Source organism: Rutidosis leptorrhynchoides, chromosome 6 (assembly GCF_046630445.1).
Source record: "Rutidosis leptorrhynchoides isolate AG116_Rl617_1_P2 chromosome 6, CSIRO_AGI_Rlap_v1, whole genome shotgun sequence".
NCBI classification, from domain to species: domain Eukaryota; kingdom Viridiplantae; phylum Streptophyta; class Magnoliopsida; order Asterales; family Asteraceae; genus Rutidosis; species Rutidosis leptorrhynchoides.
In genome coordinates this window covers 162,603,752-162,619,455 of record NC_092338.1, presented here as the reverse complement: position 1 = coordinate 162,619,455, position 15,704 = coordinate 162,603,752, and the positions used below count along the sequence as shown (strand labels likewise).

Genomic DNA, 15,704 nt, shown 5'->3' with positions numbered 1-15,704 from the left:
ATCCCTATATTATTATTATTATTATTTGTATTTTTGTTATCTTATTATTATTATCCCTATATTATGGCGTCTATTTTTTTTTTTTTTTTTTAACGTTTTCTACTTAAAGGTCGGAGGTCCTCTCGGAAGCAATCTCTTTATCCGTCGAATAAAGAGAGAGATGACTTTCTCTACTCTTGAGAGTATTTTCACTCTGGGTGGAGAAATGACTTGTCTTTATTCTCGGATAGGGGAAGGATTGTCTACATCTCACCTCCCCCATACACCACTCATGTGGTATTTGGTTACGCTGTTGTTGTTGTTGTTTAAAATTATTGATTTTGTTCAAAAACTCTTAAGTTCTAGTTTAAATCCATGTTAAAAGGTGTCAAATTTTGACCAATCAATAAACATTAACCAATTAATTAAACGGATTTTAAAAAACCGGACCGAACGACTCTTAAAAATGAATAATCGGAGGTTAATCGGCGAATAACATAATTTTTACAATAGTGTTTATAGGTGCCGCTTATTGTATTCTCGTCTCTAATTATCATTTTGATGATGATGATTGAGTTTATAATTTAATCATGTTTTTTTTGGCAAAAAGAAAAAATATATATACTCGTATTTGTTATCCAAATTCACATATTTGAAAATCAAAATATCCGAGATATTTGAATAATATCGGGTCAAATTTTCGGAATCAAATATATTCGAACACCAAAACTAATAACGAGAGACGAACAAAAAGCTCCGCACCCTTCGTTCCGTATAACGCTTAAGCTTGCCAGCTTGGGGTAGTTTCTTCTCCGATCGAGAGAATTTGAGTAATGGCAGGCCCCAACAGCAGAACAAGGGACCTCGATAAGCTTCTCCTTCGACCTGGTCATCTCGTGGGCCCCAATTTCGAACCAGGCACTCAAGTAAACCTACTAAACCCTTTCTTATAATTGCTTACGTCACATATTTGATTTGATATTAATATTTTAATAATTTTGATTGATGATGATGATGATGATGATCGTTAGCTGAGGGATGATCTGGAAGAGTATGCTAAAATATTGGTGGTTGGTGCTGGTGGTTTGGGATGTGAACTTCTTAAAGACCTTGCTCTTTCTGGTTTTCGTAACCTTGAAGTTATTGATATGGATACTATTGAATTATCCAATCTTAATCGCCAGTTCCTTTTCAGGTATTTTTCCTTTTTTTTTTTTTTTTTTTTTTTTTTTTTTAACTCTCCTAAAACCCTAACCCTAAATATCTATCCGTGCGCACTTTTCAGTTCCTATCTATCCGTCGACGAAATCCGACACTGGGACGGTGGCACCGCCGACTCCGTCCCGGCGTTTTGCTGGCGTTTAAAGCCGGCGTCGAGCCTCACCGTCGAGCATAGACGTTTTGTGTTTTATTTTTATTATTTAAACAAAATAAATATTAAATTAATATGAATTAGACACGATTTCTCCTGTTTTAGCTTTTTAGCGTTAAATTTCAGTGTCTTGGAAGACACTGAACTTAGACACCAAGTTCGGTGTCTCAACTCCTTGTGCTCTTAGGATTATTGCTATTGTATGTGTATGATGACTTGTAAACATAGACCAGTGACGTTTTTGATGACACGGAATGATGTGACAACTTATATGGTTGCCCTGTCATAAAAAAATATCGGTTATCTGATAAATAAGGCGTGAATACATACAATATCAGAAATTGAATTTTTTTGTGAGGTTGGATGCTTTTTTAAACACTTGGCACTTTATGTTTTTATACTTGAGAAGTGATTTAAGATATGTTGACTATTTTTATTATGTTTAGGCTTGCGGATGTTGGTAAGCCAAAAGCAACAGTGGCTGCAAAACGTGTGATGGAAAGAGTTAGTGGTGTAAATATTGTGCCGCATTTTTGCCGTATTGAAGAAAAAAGCCTTGAGTTTTACAGTGAATTCAGTATTATTGTGCTTGGTCTTGATTCCATTGAAGCTCGAAGTTACATTAATGATGTGGCTTGTAGCTTTCTAGGTTTGTTCTTTTGCTGATTATCTTCTCACTTTCTCTCTTTTTCGTAGTTTTAAAATTTATAATTTGACGATGTCGTGAATTCTGGTGAGGAATCTCATTGCCATCTAACATAGGCAATTGTCTAGATATATATCGTAATGAAATCAATGAACAAGTTAGTCATTGTAGGTACTGACTTAAACTTAATCTAGAGCTTAAATTATACGTCTCATAGATCAGGATCTGTGTATAAACACGCATTCATTGTTTTCTTTATTAGTATCCTAAAAGAAATCATCTTAAGTTTGTGTAAACGAAAACACGTCGCACTTAACAAGATTATCAATGCCCTTCTTTTCATGGATAAGTTGGAATGTATGATTGGTGAGATACGTGCATTTGTCGGTTCTCCGAGGCAACTTACTTGAGGAGTTGGGGTATAAATATGTACTTCATATAGATTTTGCACATTGTTGATGTGAAAATCAATATCACTAGATTATTCGTTTCAAGCACGAAATGCAAAACTCATCATGTTTGTATACAGTGAAGAGGTAAAGAATGATCAAGGACAAGAAGCAGCCATGTTAATCAATATGGCCATATTTGTTTAAGCTTTAGAAAAATCTTTAAATGTTACGTTGTATGTGTAGACATCATATAAAAAAATAAATTAAAAAGAATCATATATTAAATGAATTGAAATGTGACATGAAAGGTGGAAGTCTTAACTAAATTATATTTGATTATGTGAAAATCAGAATATGACTCTAATGACAACCCGCTAGAAGAGACAATTAAGCCTATGGTAGATGGTGGAACTGAAGGTTTCAAGGGTCATGCTAGGGTAATTTTACCTGGGATGACTCCCTGTTTCGAATGCACGATTTGGCTTTTTCCTCCGCAAGTGAAGTTCCCTTTATGTACCCTAGCTGAAACTCCAAGAACTGCAGCTCATTGCATTGAGTATGCCCATCTAATTAAATGGGATGAGGTACTCTACATTGCAATGCAATTCATTTTTATTATTTTAGTTATTTTATATCTTCATTAATTCTCTTTGTTCTATATTCAGGTGCATAGTGGAAAAACCTTCGATCCTGATAACCCTGAACATATGCAGTGGGTGTATTCAGAGGTAAACGAGTATTTGTTGCTGTCTTACTTTGCCTATCTAATTTATAATCTCCTCATATCTTTTTATGATTAACTTTAATTGTCAGGCTTCCAAGAGAGCTGAACTTTTTGGCATTCCAGGGGTGACATATTCGTTGACACAGGTGATTCAGTCTCAAATACCAAATTTGTCATTTTGTTGCTTTGACTATGGTCAGTCAACCTTCAAGTTTCTTGGTTGTTGCTTTGACTGTGTACGGGTTGAGAAATGTTAATGTGTTTGAGTATGCTTACAAAATTGTATAATGCCAGTAGTATTTTAACTTATTAATAACATGACTTAGGAGAGTTAGTTCGTTAACAGTACACTATGGTTGACATGCGACCCATTTGACCTGTTTACCACTTTACCAGTTTGTCCCACTAATGATTAACATAATCTGAAAATTACCAATTTACAACTAAATTTGTTGAAATTGCCACCTCTATTTTTTTGCAACTCTCGCGAGCTAATTCATTCATTTTGACTCATTATGGCCCTGTAGTGATGCCATTCTTCAGGAAAAAAAAAATTTGATTATTGGTTTGTTCTGCATAGTTTAATTCCATGATACCAGTAAGGCGTGTCATGCAGAATAAAGAGTTGTGTGTTTGGTAGATCAATTTTGTTATCAGAGGTTTCGGAGTAGTTGGTCTTTTCACCTGTTCATACCTCCATATCTACTTTTATGTCTGTTTACAGGGTGTGGTGAAGAATATTATACCTGCTATAGCCTCGACAAATGCAATAATATCAGCTGCATGCGCCCTTGAAACTTTGAAGATTGCATCGGGATGCAGTAAAACATTATCAAATTACTTAACGTAAGTCCTATATTGTTGTAAATTGTGTTTTATGGTCAACTTTGTAAAAATTTATTCATGCTGTCATGATGGTTGATTCATGCTTATCAAGGTTCTCTAAGGATGAATATTGAACTCTTATTAACTTCTATTGAAGTATTTATAATATAAAATCCTGTGAAATTTTTAATTGTGATTTGATGGAACAACAATAATGAATTTTATGACACTAGTACTCCATTTATAACTTTTTACAATAATCTTAATCATTTTATCAATATCGCGAGCTGAATATGTTTGTAGCACTGTAATTCGTGATAATGTCTTATCTTACAGCCGCAATTAAGAGCTCTATGCACTTTTACTAATATTAAAAGCTAAAAACGACGGTAGTTGGAGTGGTGATAAACCTTGAGATTCCACTGTACTTCTTCGTTAATATGTTCAACATACTTTCTGACTTGTATTGTGACATTTCATAGGTATAATGGTGTTGAAGGTCTTCATACTAAAGTCACGGAATTTGTAAAGGATAAAGACTGTCTTGTTTGTGGTCCTGGCATCCTCATTGAGCTGGATACTTCAGTCACTTTGAAAATGGTAAATTTATTATTCTTTTTCCGCTTTCTGTTATATTTGGGTCATTCGAAATTAAGTAGCGACTCTTAAAGTTCTCATCACATGCCTGATGCCATTTACAAACTCACAAATCATTAGAGATAAGAAAAAAATGTTGTAAAGCCTGCTAGTTTCTGGAGGGCCAAATGTTTGAAGATTATCCCTATTGCTTTACCCCAAACACTTGTTACCTCATCCATTACACAATGTTGGAACTAGAGGGGTCTTTTGGCCGTAACTAATATCCAAAGTAACGAGCTGCTAAAGGCATAGTAGAACATAATCATATTGAACTTATAAGTTACTATGTCAACTTGGAAATACTATCTCCCGTGTCTTACAGCAAATTACTATGCCCATCCAATTAGATTTACACTCAATGGATGAATTTTTTTTTTTACGAGGAACCCCCCTAGCGACGAGCCATAATGGCTCCCCTCTAGTTGGTAAACCCCGGGTAAACGGCAAGCCAGGCCTCCACCGCTACCAGGATGAACTTTTATTGATGTTTCATAGTTATGTTGTCAATTGCTCAAGTCTATACGTCAAACCCACTCTTAACTCATATTCAGCCTATTTTCTAACAATCTGTTCCAGGGCATTTAAACTGCGTTTTTACATGTTTTTAGACCATTTTAAGTCTAAATACATGAGAATTAACTTCCAAGTCACTAATGGGTATGAATCTTTCCTGCAATATTGAATCACAATATTGATACGTGAGCATTCATATCTTAATTCTGCCCTTTTTCACCCAGTTAGGTATGTTCTACCGGAACATAGGTAGTATTATTCCTTTAATCTGTGGAGCTGTTGAGTGTGTCATTTTGATGAAATTTATGTTTTTTTATCTCATTGGCTTGGTCTTTATTAAATAAACTCTGATGTTCTTCAAACATAAACATTAAAAACATGAAATTTCTATAATGTAGATCTTTAACATTGACAGACATTTTTAAGGCCTTTGCATGATGAAGACAATGTGTTTCTTTTTCCAAGCTATATTATCGAGTATATTAGATAAACTATATCAAAATGGGCAATGTATATGAAAATAATATTGAACCTAGTTATGTGGACTGACAATTATTAGCTGGAAGCCAAACAGATATAGTTTCTGAAAGTCTTCTTGCTCCCGTTCTTGAATCAATTCGAGGCTTTGTGTTTATGTTCAACGGAGGTGATAAACTGGGCGGGTTGGTAACAGGTCAAACATAGGTTGTGTCAAGTTGTTATGAAACTCATTTTTTCCAGAGTTTGATAAGCTACCTAGTGTATCGATATGACTACAACATTTATAATTAGTTCAGTGATTTTTTTTTTTTTTTTTTTTTTTACTAATTGTAATTTTGAAGAATTTTTCGAGTAAAATAACTTAGGATATTTTATGCATTTCAAGTGCATTATGAACGATATATAATTGAGCTAAACTTTGATTTTTCCAAGATATAAGCACATAACCATTTGTTCAGTTAAAGATATTATGATTTATATCCATTTTCCTAATCTGCAAAACTCTATTGCAACAGTTCATTGATCAACTTGAAGATCATCCAAAGCTATTGATGTCAGGAGCAAGTGTGACACACAAAGGAAAGAATCTTTACATGCAAGCACCTCCAATTCTCGAAGAAATGACCAGATCAAACCTCACCCTACCATTATTTGAGTTGATGGACAAATCTCCAAAAAGTGTTGTCCACGTCACTGGGACAGCTGGCAAAGGTGACAAGAGGCAATCTTGTTTGCGAAAACTGCGTGTTATCTTCAAAGGCGTTGATGGAATCATTGATACCGACATGGCTGGTGGGGCATAAATACTTGATGTTTTGTTCCTTTTTGGGCTGGTTGAAATGGTATGTTATCCTTGGGAAAAGATTGTTAATTCCTTCTTTAGATGTTATTTTATTTGGTAAAGTAAAAAAGAGTTTTATGCATCTAAAGAATCTGGATTCATACAACACCTGCAAATGCATCTATTGTATTTTGTTAGCGGTGTACAATCGACTTTTGGGCACCATTATATGCAAATTACTTTCATTATCTTCCAAGTTTTATTTGCCCAACAAGAAAGGCAAATAAATAATTCTATCGAAACAAGGTAGAAATATATGCTCATTAAGGTCAAGGTGTAAAAGAAAGTTTATGAACAAAATTCTGTTACATCTCAAGTTCACACTTTTGAACACAAGTAATAACAAAAATAGTCGATAGCTTTTAAAGTGCTTCCAACATTATGATTGATCAATATAAATAAACATTGTTAAGTTGATAGCTTTTAAAGTGCCATTAACTAATACACAAATTTACTTTATTTTATGATTGAAAATTGTTATGTGTTCTCTATATTTGGTGTTGAACCTTTTTGAGCATACACGCATCACTTTATAATAATATACTCCGTAATATTATATTGAACCTAAAATTATATCTTAAAACTTAAACTACTATTCATAACTTCTTATTTAACTCATTTTTCTCTTTTAAACCGTTCTCACACTCCAACACCCCTCTATCTCTCACCTTCATAAGAGAATCGAAGGTTTATGTCGATTGTTTTCAACAACTCAATGCTATTTCAATATTCGTTATTATGATTCCTCTCCTTCACCTTCATAAAAATAAGTCGAAATACTTGTATCCTAAAACTTATTGTTCATAACTTCTTAATTACTAACTCTTTATTTTTCTCTTTTAAACCGTCATTACTCTCTATCACCCCCTCTATCTCTCTCACCTTTATAAAAGAATCTAACAAAAATTAGGCTTTATATCGATTGTTTAACGATTCAATGCTATTTCAACATTCGTTATTACAATTTCTCTCTTTTTCACCTGCATCAAAATAAGTCGAACAAATTAGGGTTTCTGGCTATTGTCTCCGATTTTCACTTCTTCTTTGTCTACGATATACATAAAATGTTAGGGTTTCAATATTGTATCCGTTGCGACGATATATACAATCGTCTATTTTGAGCGGTAATGGTGTATACTATGGTTTACACGTATAAAACATTGGTCAAACGGTGGAACGCATAAGCAGGGGGCATCAGAATAGCATCAAAAGGCAAAACTAATGGTTATATGTTCAACGTTTTCCATCCAAGAATCTGTAATAAATAACATTTTGGGCCGCTCAGCCTCTTGCATAAGCATTGCAGACCGCATCAAATGCATAAGCCCTAAGTATCTAAGTAATAAGCACGTGAGCAACATACATGCCACGTCAAGATAAAGTTCAAAGTCGGTTACGAACTTTTAGCATAAAGCAACCACTAATAAGGTGACATGTGTACCTCCGAACATTTAGTAGCTCTGACACCTATAAAGAGGCCACTTAGGCCATCACTTTGGACACTTGGACTTGTGACAGAGAATACACCTTCTTTCTCACATAGTACCAACTCATTGTTTGATCCCACAAGATTGACTAAGCCACCTCACGGTAACCAGGCCATGATCCGGGTCTGCAGAGATATTTGTCCCGAGGGTAAACGTCAATAGGCAAGCCTAAATAAGTAATAGGAAGGGTTCCCAACCGTGTTGCTAATGCATCAATTTCAGTTTTACTCACACCAATCTCATACAAAGTACTCTTGGAAGTGTTCACTTTTAAACCGGACGCTCTTTCAAAGCATTCCAATAGTTTCATCACATTTCGAGCATCTTTCATACTCCATTCACCAATAAAAATCGTGTCATCCGCATATTGTATATGGTGAATCGTTGACAAGTAATGTAATGAATGTAAATTTGAAAGACGCCTCGATCCATTTTCTCCATTTAGCACCAAATCTCATCAATCTCATAACATCAAACAAAAATTATCAATTAACACTATCGAAAGCTTTCTCAAATGCTCTTAAAAATGAAACTCTTTTATTTTCTTTATATATATATATATATATATATATATATATATATAAATTTTTTTTTTGAGAAAACAAACTAAACTATATAAATAAAAAGCTAAGAAACTAGCATTAAAATATGAAAGAATCCTAATAAACGTACAAACGAAACACCCTACACGAATTAATAAAGAGGTCTAAACATCCTCAATCATTATACTATTATTATATTAATCACTATCATTATTTTATTTATTATACTATATATATGTTTTCGAAATATTCATTGGCACTCTTAATTTTTGCTTGAAAACTAAGGGATAAATCTCAGTCTCTTAGATCAAATATAATCAATGACTAGGATAACAAATTTGAGACAATTACATGTGATTTGATATTACAATCATATGTAATTGTATAGATCTTAAGCAAAATAAAGATTTAAATGAATATTTGTGATATATGTTTATCATTTAAAGAATAAGTAATACATTTTTTTTTACTACATCACATGAGTTCCAAAGAATTAAAGCCAAAATAAAATGAACTAAAGCCAATATAAAATTGTGTGAGGTACCACTTTTGTTTAATTGCAAAAATTTCATAACCACATGATTATGTAATCTAGCAAACAGCCTTAGCCTATAGTCACACTTATCACCAGTTCAAGGGCTGTGTACTTGTGTCGTCTTCAACACCCCCATCAATTTCGGCCTTTCCTTTTCATCATCTTCAATTGCTTCATACCATTCATCATCAAATACTGCTGTTTTGAGCTCAATGGTAAGTCCTGTTTCTTGAATTTCTTCAAGTTATCACAAATCCTAATCTTCAGTATTTTGCATGCAATAATCTTGAACTAAATCCTTACAAGATTAACTATTTATTCAATTTTCCATCTGGGTCATTGTTAAAATCTTGAAATTTGTTTTATAAACTCAAAAATCACTACTTTTTGCCTTTTTTCGTCTGGGTTATGGATATGAACTCAGGTAGCAACTCTTTGCATCTTTACGTCTATCGTTTTGTTAAATATTTGAAATTGATGAGATAAAATTAGATATACTTGTTCAAAATAATAACTTTTATTTTTGTTTAATTAGCAATAATAATGACTTCTTCAATGCTGTATGGAGCTGAAAACCTTGCAATCATAAGAGGAAGAGTAACCCCAAATGGGTTAGGGTTTAATGGTTCAGATTTGAGTGGTAGAAAATTTTCCCCCAAAATTAATTTGGTTTGTAAGAAGTCAATTTCTAGAGGTAGAACCTTAATTGTACCTAAGTGTAGTGTATCTGTACCAAGGCCAGCTTCACAGCCTAGGTTCATACAAAACAAAAAAGAGGCATTTTGGTTCTATAGGTTTTTGTCAATTGTGTATGATCATGTGATAAATCCTGGTCATTGGACCGAAGATATGAGAGACGACGCATTAGAACCGGCTGATCTCTATAGCCGTGATATGATTGTGGTGGACGTTGGTGGGGGTACAGGGTTCACAACTTTGGGTATTGTGAAGCATGTTGATGCTAAGAATGTTACGATTTTGGACCAATCGCCACATCAGCTTGCAAAAGCGAAGCAAAAGGAACCTCTGAAAGAATGCAAAATCATTGAGGGTGATGCTGAAGATCTTCCTTTTAAAACTGATTATGCCGATAGATATATATCTGCTGGAAGGTATACTTATAAAATTTGTGGTCTTGTGGTTTTTTTAATTGCATATTTGTTCATGTTATATTCATGTTGGAGAAATTATTTAGAAAACGATTGCAAAAAGAAAAGAAAATAAACTAACGCTTGTCAAAATAATTGAAATTGGATGAAATTTTTAAAATGTGGAGACATAAAGACCATTATGTGTGATTGTGTAAATCGTCTGCTCGTACAAATAACGTTTTGTAAATAGACCAACAAATTCAAATTTGACCCGTTACAATGTATATGCTAATAAACTAAAGTACGCATAACATTTAACTAAAGACTTTTATACAGCATTCGTTTGCACTGTTCATTCTTTCATGGGCTCCTTCTCATTTTTCTTCAAATTAAATGTGACCTGTAAGTGGATATTCATATATGCCATAAAAACAATGAACAATTAATTCAATTAAGTGGTATAAAGAAATAAAGCTTAATTCTTGGACATATATTGACTGTTGTTTTGTTGTCAGTTTAAAAAACATTTTTAAAGTTTTTTAGAATATATTTCACTCATGGGCTTTGTGCTTATATCCATGCAGCATTGAGTACTGGCCGGACCCGCAACGAGGGATCAAAGAAGCATACAGGGTTCTGAAGATAGGAGGGAAGGCATGTTTAATTGGGCCCGTTTATCCAACATATTGGTTGTCTCGTTTCTTTGCAGATATGTGGATGCTGTTTCCTAAGGAGGAAGAGTACATCGAGTGGTTTACAAAGGCTGGATTTAAAGATGTGAAGATCAAGAGAATTGGCCCAAAATGGTACCGTGGGGTCCGTCGACATGGTTTGATCATGGGCTGCTCTGTTACTGGAGTGAAACCTGCGTCAGGGGATTCACCGTTGCAGGTAACATTTTCTTATTCATTTCCGTAATTTTCAGTACCATGTGGAACCCATTAGCCAGTAAAAATGTATACCGGAACTCGCTCTTTTATCTTATATTAACTAAATTTTACTTATAGCACACTAGGATCCTCTCAACTAAATTTTATAACATGATAGGTCATGTTATGTATCTTGTGAGAGGAAAATAAAGTGGACCCTTGACGGAATTTTATTTATCTTCTTTCACAAGAAAGTAACATGATCCAACATGTTCTTTGAGAGGATTCTAAGTGGGTCTGAACCGGTTTTAGTCTAGTATGTCGGTTCAGACTGAACTGAAACCAACATACACTTGGGTCAGCTCTCAGTTCATTTGTTTTTTGTAAAAATTGGTTCTTGGTTCACTCCGAAGTACTTTCTTGAGTTGACATTTTGTTTTTCCACTAGGATAACCTTTTAATATATTTGGTCTTATGTATTTAGTTTTTGTTTGATAATAATTTACAGACACTTAACTGATATAACAACCTCAAACGACATAACGATACCATAACACTATTTCTCACAGCCCATTTTTGATAAAACACTCTCATCATCACTATGAGAACACGCATTAAAATTTTAATACTCCCTCTGTTCCATATTTATTGTCCACTATTCCTTTTTGGGCAATCCAAAAATTATTTGTCCACTTTCTTAAATGGAAAAGAATAATAAAGTAACGTTTTTATGCGCTTACTTAATCCATGTAAAACAAAAAAGTGGATAAATAGTAAATGGTAAAACTAGAAAGTTAACAAAAAGTAGTGACAGTAGGGACAACTAATTTAGGACGGGGGGAGTATTAGGAGTATAAATATAGTTATTTCCTTTGCATAAGCATAATTTTCTCATGTCTTACTACCATATTGCTGTGTTTCTTATATGTTGCAGCTTGGTCCTAAAGTAGAGGACGTCGAGAAGCCAGTGAACCCATTCGTGTTCCTTGCACGCTTTCTTATTGGTTCGTTGGCTGGAGTCTACTATGTTCTTGTCCCTGTTTACATGTGGCTCAAAGACCAAATTGTTCCAAAAGGTCAACCCATCTGAGTCAGGTTTTTAGCTTGTACTTAACAGATGATGTGTAATTTTCATTTTCAACTGTGGTTTGTGGTGCCTGAACGCCTGTTAGAATTCGAGCACTTTTTGTTAAAAAAAATATCGACATTTTGATCGTTTTGGTTGTTTATTTGAGCAAAATTGTCTACAATTTGGTATGAATGCTAGTGTAGATGGTCTAAAAGATGCACATATAATAGACTTAAATTATGGTTGGTTTTTATATGTGTTCAATATTTGGTTTCAAACCGATTAACCTGAAAATCAAAATGAATGAAATCGAAAAACACCCAAATCAAATTCGAAGCCAGTCTTCGGTTTGGTTTTCAAATTTGAATTAAGTTTTTGATACGGTTTTCGGTTTTTCTTTTTTGAATTTAGTTTAATTGAAAGTCGAATTCAGCTAATAATATATATGTATAGACGAAAAACCTCAGTTGGTTGTGGGCCTGTATTCTTGAAAAAAATAGGTGCAGCTTCAAATCCTGAGGAGAAGGGGGGGGGGTCCCCAAGGTTGTGCGTCTGGTATCCTGCACTCTGTGCGGGTCAAGCAGTTAACCTAAAGCATTCCGGGTACGCTTTGCGCGATGGATGCGGGGAGCTTCTTCCTAACGGGTTGTTGAGTGGCAAATGAGAGGATTCGATGCCAAAATTGTCGTTCTAAAAAAAACTAATATATGTATGGACGAAAAGTCGATTTTAAAAGTGAAAGTTGATTTTAAAGTACGTCTGTTATGATTATTTTGGTTAATTATCGAGCCTTTGGCTGAGTGACATGGGGTACTCGAAAAAAAATCCTGTGTCCCGGGTTCGAGTCTCACCACCACCACCAGAGGTTTTACCTCCCCCGAATAAGAATTCTGTGTTCCGGGTTCGGGTTGGCGGGTTTCTTTTGGCAGGTGTTGTGGATATGAACGGGTAGGTGCTCTCCGACATCGCGTTCGGATCCCATCGGTGACTGCTAACAGCTAGTCTAAAAATATTATGATTTTTTAGGTTATTCTGTTTTAACTGGAATCAAATTTGAATTCGATTTTCGGTTAGGTTTTGGTTTTGAATTTGAAATTAAGTTCGCTTTGCCTCGAAAAAATTCAAAACTTAACAAATTGAACCGAAAAACACTCCTAGTTAGTTTCTATGACACAAAGTACATGAAGTGAACCATTGAGCAATGCCTGCAAGTTCAGAGTTACTAATAATATTTTAAGTGCATATAAGAGAGATTCCATAATTCCATTGGTTTCTTAGCCTACAAATTAAATGGCAATGAATCCATTCACAGCTTTTGGACTTTGTTCTCTCCGTTGTTATACAACAAGGCAGACAACTCATAATAAACCAATTCCACTTTCCATTTTTACCCTCCTTGATTCCCATATCGAACATATAAAACACATACAGCACAGGTGCATTTTAGTAAATCGGCACGCCTGAAACTATGCATATAAATACATCTACTAGACAAATTTCAATATTCTAATTACATCAGCATTATCATTATTCTCTCAAATTCAAAAAAATATGCCGTTCAATGTTCCACCGAACCTGATTCCCAGTGACGCGAGCCCTGAATGGATGAACAAAGGCGATAACGCATGGCAATTAACGGCAGCCACGTTGGTCGGCCTACAAAGTGTCCCAGGGCTGGTCATATTGTATGGTAGCATTGTCAAAAAGAAATGGGCAGTAAATTCATGTTTTATGGCGCTTTTTGCATTTGCAGCCGTTTTAGTCTGTTGGGTTGGTTGGGCCTACCAGATGTCTTTCGGTGAGACGTTTTTACCATTTATAGGAAGACCGGGTGTCGCATCACTGCGTGCTAGTTATCTAGTTGAACGAGCGTTTGCAGGAAAGTTTCCAAATGCAACAATGATATTTTTTCAGTTTGTTTTCGCTGCTATCACTTTGATCTTGATAGCTGGTGCGTTATTGGGGCGAATGAATTTTTACGCGTGGATGGTGTTTGTTCCCGTTTGGCTAACGTGCTCGTATACTGTCGGAGCGTATAGTATATGGTGCCCTGACGGTTGGTTAGCGAAAAAGGGTATAATTGACTTTTCAGGTGGTTATGTTATTCATCTCTCCTCTGGAGTTGCCGGTTTCACTGCGGCTTATTGGGTAATTTTTATTTTTTTAAAATAAAACAGATCTTTAACCAAAGTGCTTCTGGCCTAGCGGTATCAAGGGAACTCATCAGCAACCTTGAGGTTGTGAGTTCGAGTCCGTAGCGGACAAAAAGGATGTGTGTGTTTGCTGTTCTAAAAAAACCAAAACAGATCTATATTATTTATTATGCATGCTTATGATCTTTAACATGACGAAACTTGTTGCATCCTTTTTGATAGGTGGGTCCGAGGGAAAGTAATGACCGGGAGAGGTTTCCGCCGAACAACATATTGTTGATGCTTTTAGGGGCGGGTTTATTATGGATGGGATGGACGGGTTTCAACGGAGGAGATCCGTATATGGCAAGTCGAGATGCATCACTCGCGGTCATTAACACACACATATGTGCAGCCATGAGCTTGTTAACATGGCTCTTTCTTGATATCATCTTTTTTGAAAAGCCTTCGGTTATTGGTGCTACACAAGGCATGATCACCGGCTTAGTATGCATCACCCCAGCCGCAGGTAAGATTTATCCGGTTTAAAAAGAAAATTCACTAGACGTGGTAATTTTGACCCATTTATGAAAAGGGTCAAATTGGTTGCTAAATTTGTTTAATTGAACAGGAGTTGTGCAAAGTTGGGCAGCAATTATAATGGGATTATTATCTGGTAGCATACCATGGTTCACAATGATGGTAGTACACAAGCAAGTGTCACTACTAAAACAAATCGACGACACAATGGCAGTGTTTCACACGCACGCAGTCGCAGGGTCATTAGGTGGAATTCTAACCGGTTTTTTTGCTGAGCCAAGGCTAAACCGTATATACTTTGACCTAACGGAAGGGTGGCAACATTACATAGGTCTCGCTTATGGTTTAAAAACGGGTCGGGTTACTGACGGGCTCCACCAAATGGGCATCCAGTTGCTAGGGATATTATTTGTTGTTGTTTGGAACATTGTGATTACTAGTTTGATATGTGTCGTTATTCGGCTTGTTATCCCTCTTAGATTAAGCGAAGAAGATTTGGAGATTGGGGACGAAGCGGTTCATGGGGAAAATGCGTACGCTTTATGGGGAGATGGAGAAAAACACCTTGAGAATTCGAAGCATCATGGGCTCGATGAGTTCTCGGTGGCAACGGATGGAAGTAGTTTTCGATAGCGCGATTTCGGAATCGGAAATCAAAATTTCAGAACAATTTGTATACTAGATTTGCTATACAATTTGTATTTGATACATAAAAGTCAAGTTATATATGTTTGATGTTTGATAGTGTGAAAAAGTTTTGCACTTGGACACTTTGTACTTATATTTTATGTATGTATATTTATATTTATATTTATACTTGTATACACTTTCCTTGAGTTGGCTCATGCAGTGCTTATGTTTCACATTAAATTAGTTAACCTGTCAATTGTATTTGTTCAATGCAATAAGCAATTTCTATTTTCAACGCATCTTATCGGCTCAGGTTCAAATCTTGGGGTGGCCAGGAAAGGGTCAGAAACAGCCAGAGAGTATTCCTGATGGGCTGCATAGAGTAGAGTATGTGTGAC

The 15,704-nt window shown here is 35.3% G+C and overlaps 3 protein-coding genes across 3 annotated transcripts; all 3 read left to right on the top strand.

Moving 5' to 3' along the window:
• The first annotated feature begins 704 nt into the window (after positions 1-704).
• LOC139852093 (NEDD8-activating enzyme E1 catalytic subunit) lies at positions 705-6,599 on the top strand. The gene is made up of 9 exons (XM_071841316.1): positions 705-905; positions 1,011-1,174; positions 1,798-2,000; positions 2,741-2,973; positions 3,055-3,117; positions 3,203-3,259; positions 3,838-3,959; positions 4,421-4,538; positions 6,086-6,599. Exons 1-9 carry the CDS (start codon positions 813-815, stop codon positions 6,371-6,373), a joined length of 1,341 nt encoding a protein of 446 aa, XP_071697417.1. The 5' UTR covers positions 705-812; the 3' UTR covers positions 6,374-6,599.
• Positions 6,600-9,034: 2,435 nt separating this feature from the next.
• LOC139851485 (2-methyl-6-phytyl-1,4-hydroquinone methyltransferase, chloroplastic-like) lies at positions 9,035-12,196 on the top strand. Its single transcript, XM_071840551.1, has 4 exons — positions 9,035-9,190; positions 9,511-10,087; positions 10,651-10,957; positions 11,870-12,196. Exons 2-4 carry the CDS (start codon positions 9,519-9,521, stop codon positions 12,023-12,025), a joined length of 1,032 nt encoding a protein of 343 aa, XP_071696652.1. The 5' UTR covers positions 9,035-9,190; positions 9,511-9,518; the 3' UTR covers positions 12,026-12,196.
• Positions 12,197-13,555: 1,359 nt separating this feature from the next.
• Positions 13,556-15,309, top strand: LOC139854223 (ammonium transporter 2 member 5-like). The gene is made up of 3 exons (XM_071843540.1): positions 13,556-14,152; positions 14,380-14,665; positions 14,768-15,309. Exons 1-3 carry the CDS (start codon positions 13,556-13,558, stop codon positions 15,307-15,309), a joined length of 1,425 nt encoding a protein of 474 aa, XP_071699641.1.
• Positions 15,310-15,704: the final 395 nt, after the last annotated feature.

What these genes read in the sequence shown, in the direction of transcription:
- LOC139852093 (XM_071841316.1), top strand. Translation starts at nt 813, where the DNA reads ATGGCAGGCCCCAACAGCAGAACAAGGGACCTCGATAAGCTTCTCCTT. An exon ending in ATCTAATTAAATGGGATGAG is followed by an intron (nt 2,974 to 3,054) that starts GTACTCTACATT and finishes TTCTATATTCAG; the next exon opens with GTGCATAGTGGAAAAACCTT. An exon ending in CTTCAGTCACTTTGAAAATG is followed by an intron (nt 4,539 to 6,085) that starts GTAAATTTATTA and finishes CTATTGCAACAG; the next exon opens with TTCATTGATCAACTTGAAGA.
- LOC139854223 (XM_071843540.1), top strand. Translation starts at nt 13,556, where the DNA reads ATGCCGTTCAATGTTCCACCGAACCTGATTCCCAGTGACGCGAGCCCT. An exon ending in GTTTCACTGCGGCTTATTGG is followed by an intron (nt 14,153 to 14,379) that starts GTAATTTTTATT and finishes CCTTTTTGATAG; the next exon opens with GTGGGTCCGAGGGAAAGTAA. An exon ending in ATGCATCACCCCAGCCGCAG is followed by an intron (nt 14,666 to 14,767) that starts GTAAGATTTATC and finishes TTAATTGAACAG; the next exon opens with GAGTTGTGCAAAGTTGGGCA.
- LOC139851485 (XM_071840551.1), top strand. Translation starts at nt 9,519, where the DNA reads ATGACTTCTTCAATGCTGTATGGAGCTGAAAACCTTGCAATCATAAGA. An exon ending in AGATATATATCTGCTGGAAG is followed by an intron (nt 10,088 to 10,650) that starts GTATACTTATAA and finishes ATATCCATGCAG; the next exon opens with CATTGAGTACTGGCCGGACC. An exon ending in CAGGGGATTCACCGTTGCAG is followed by an intron (nt 10,958 to 11,869) that starts GTAACATTTTCT and finishes TATATGTTGCAG; the next exon opens with CTTGGTCCTAAAGTAGAGGA.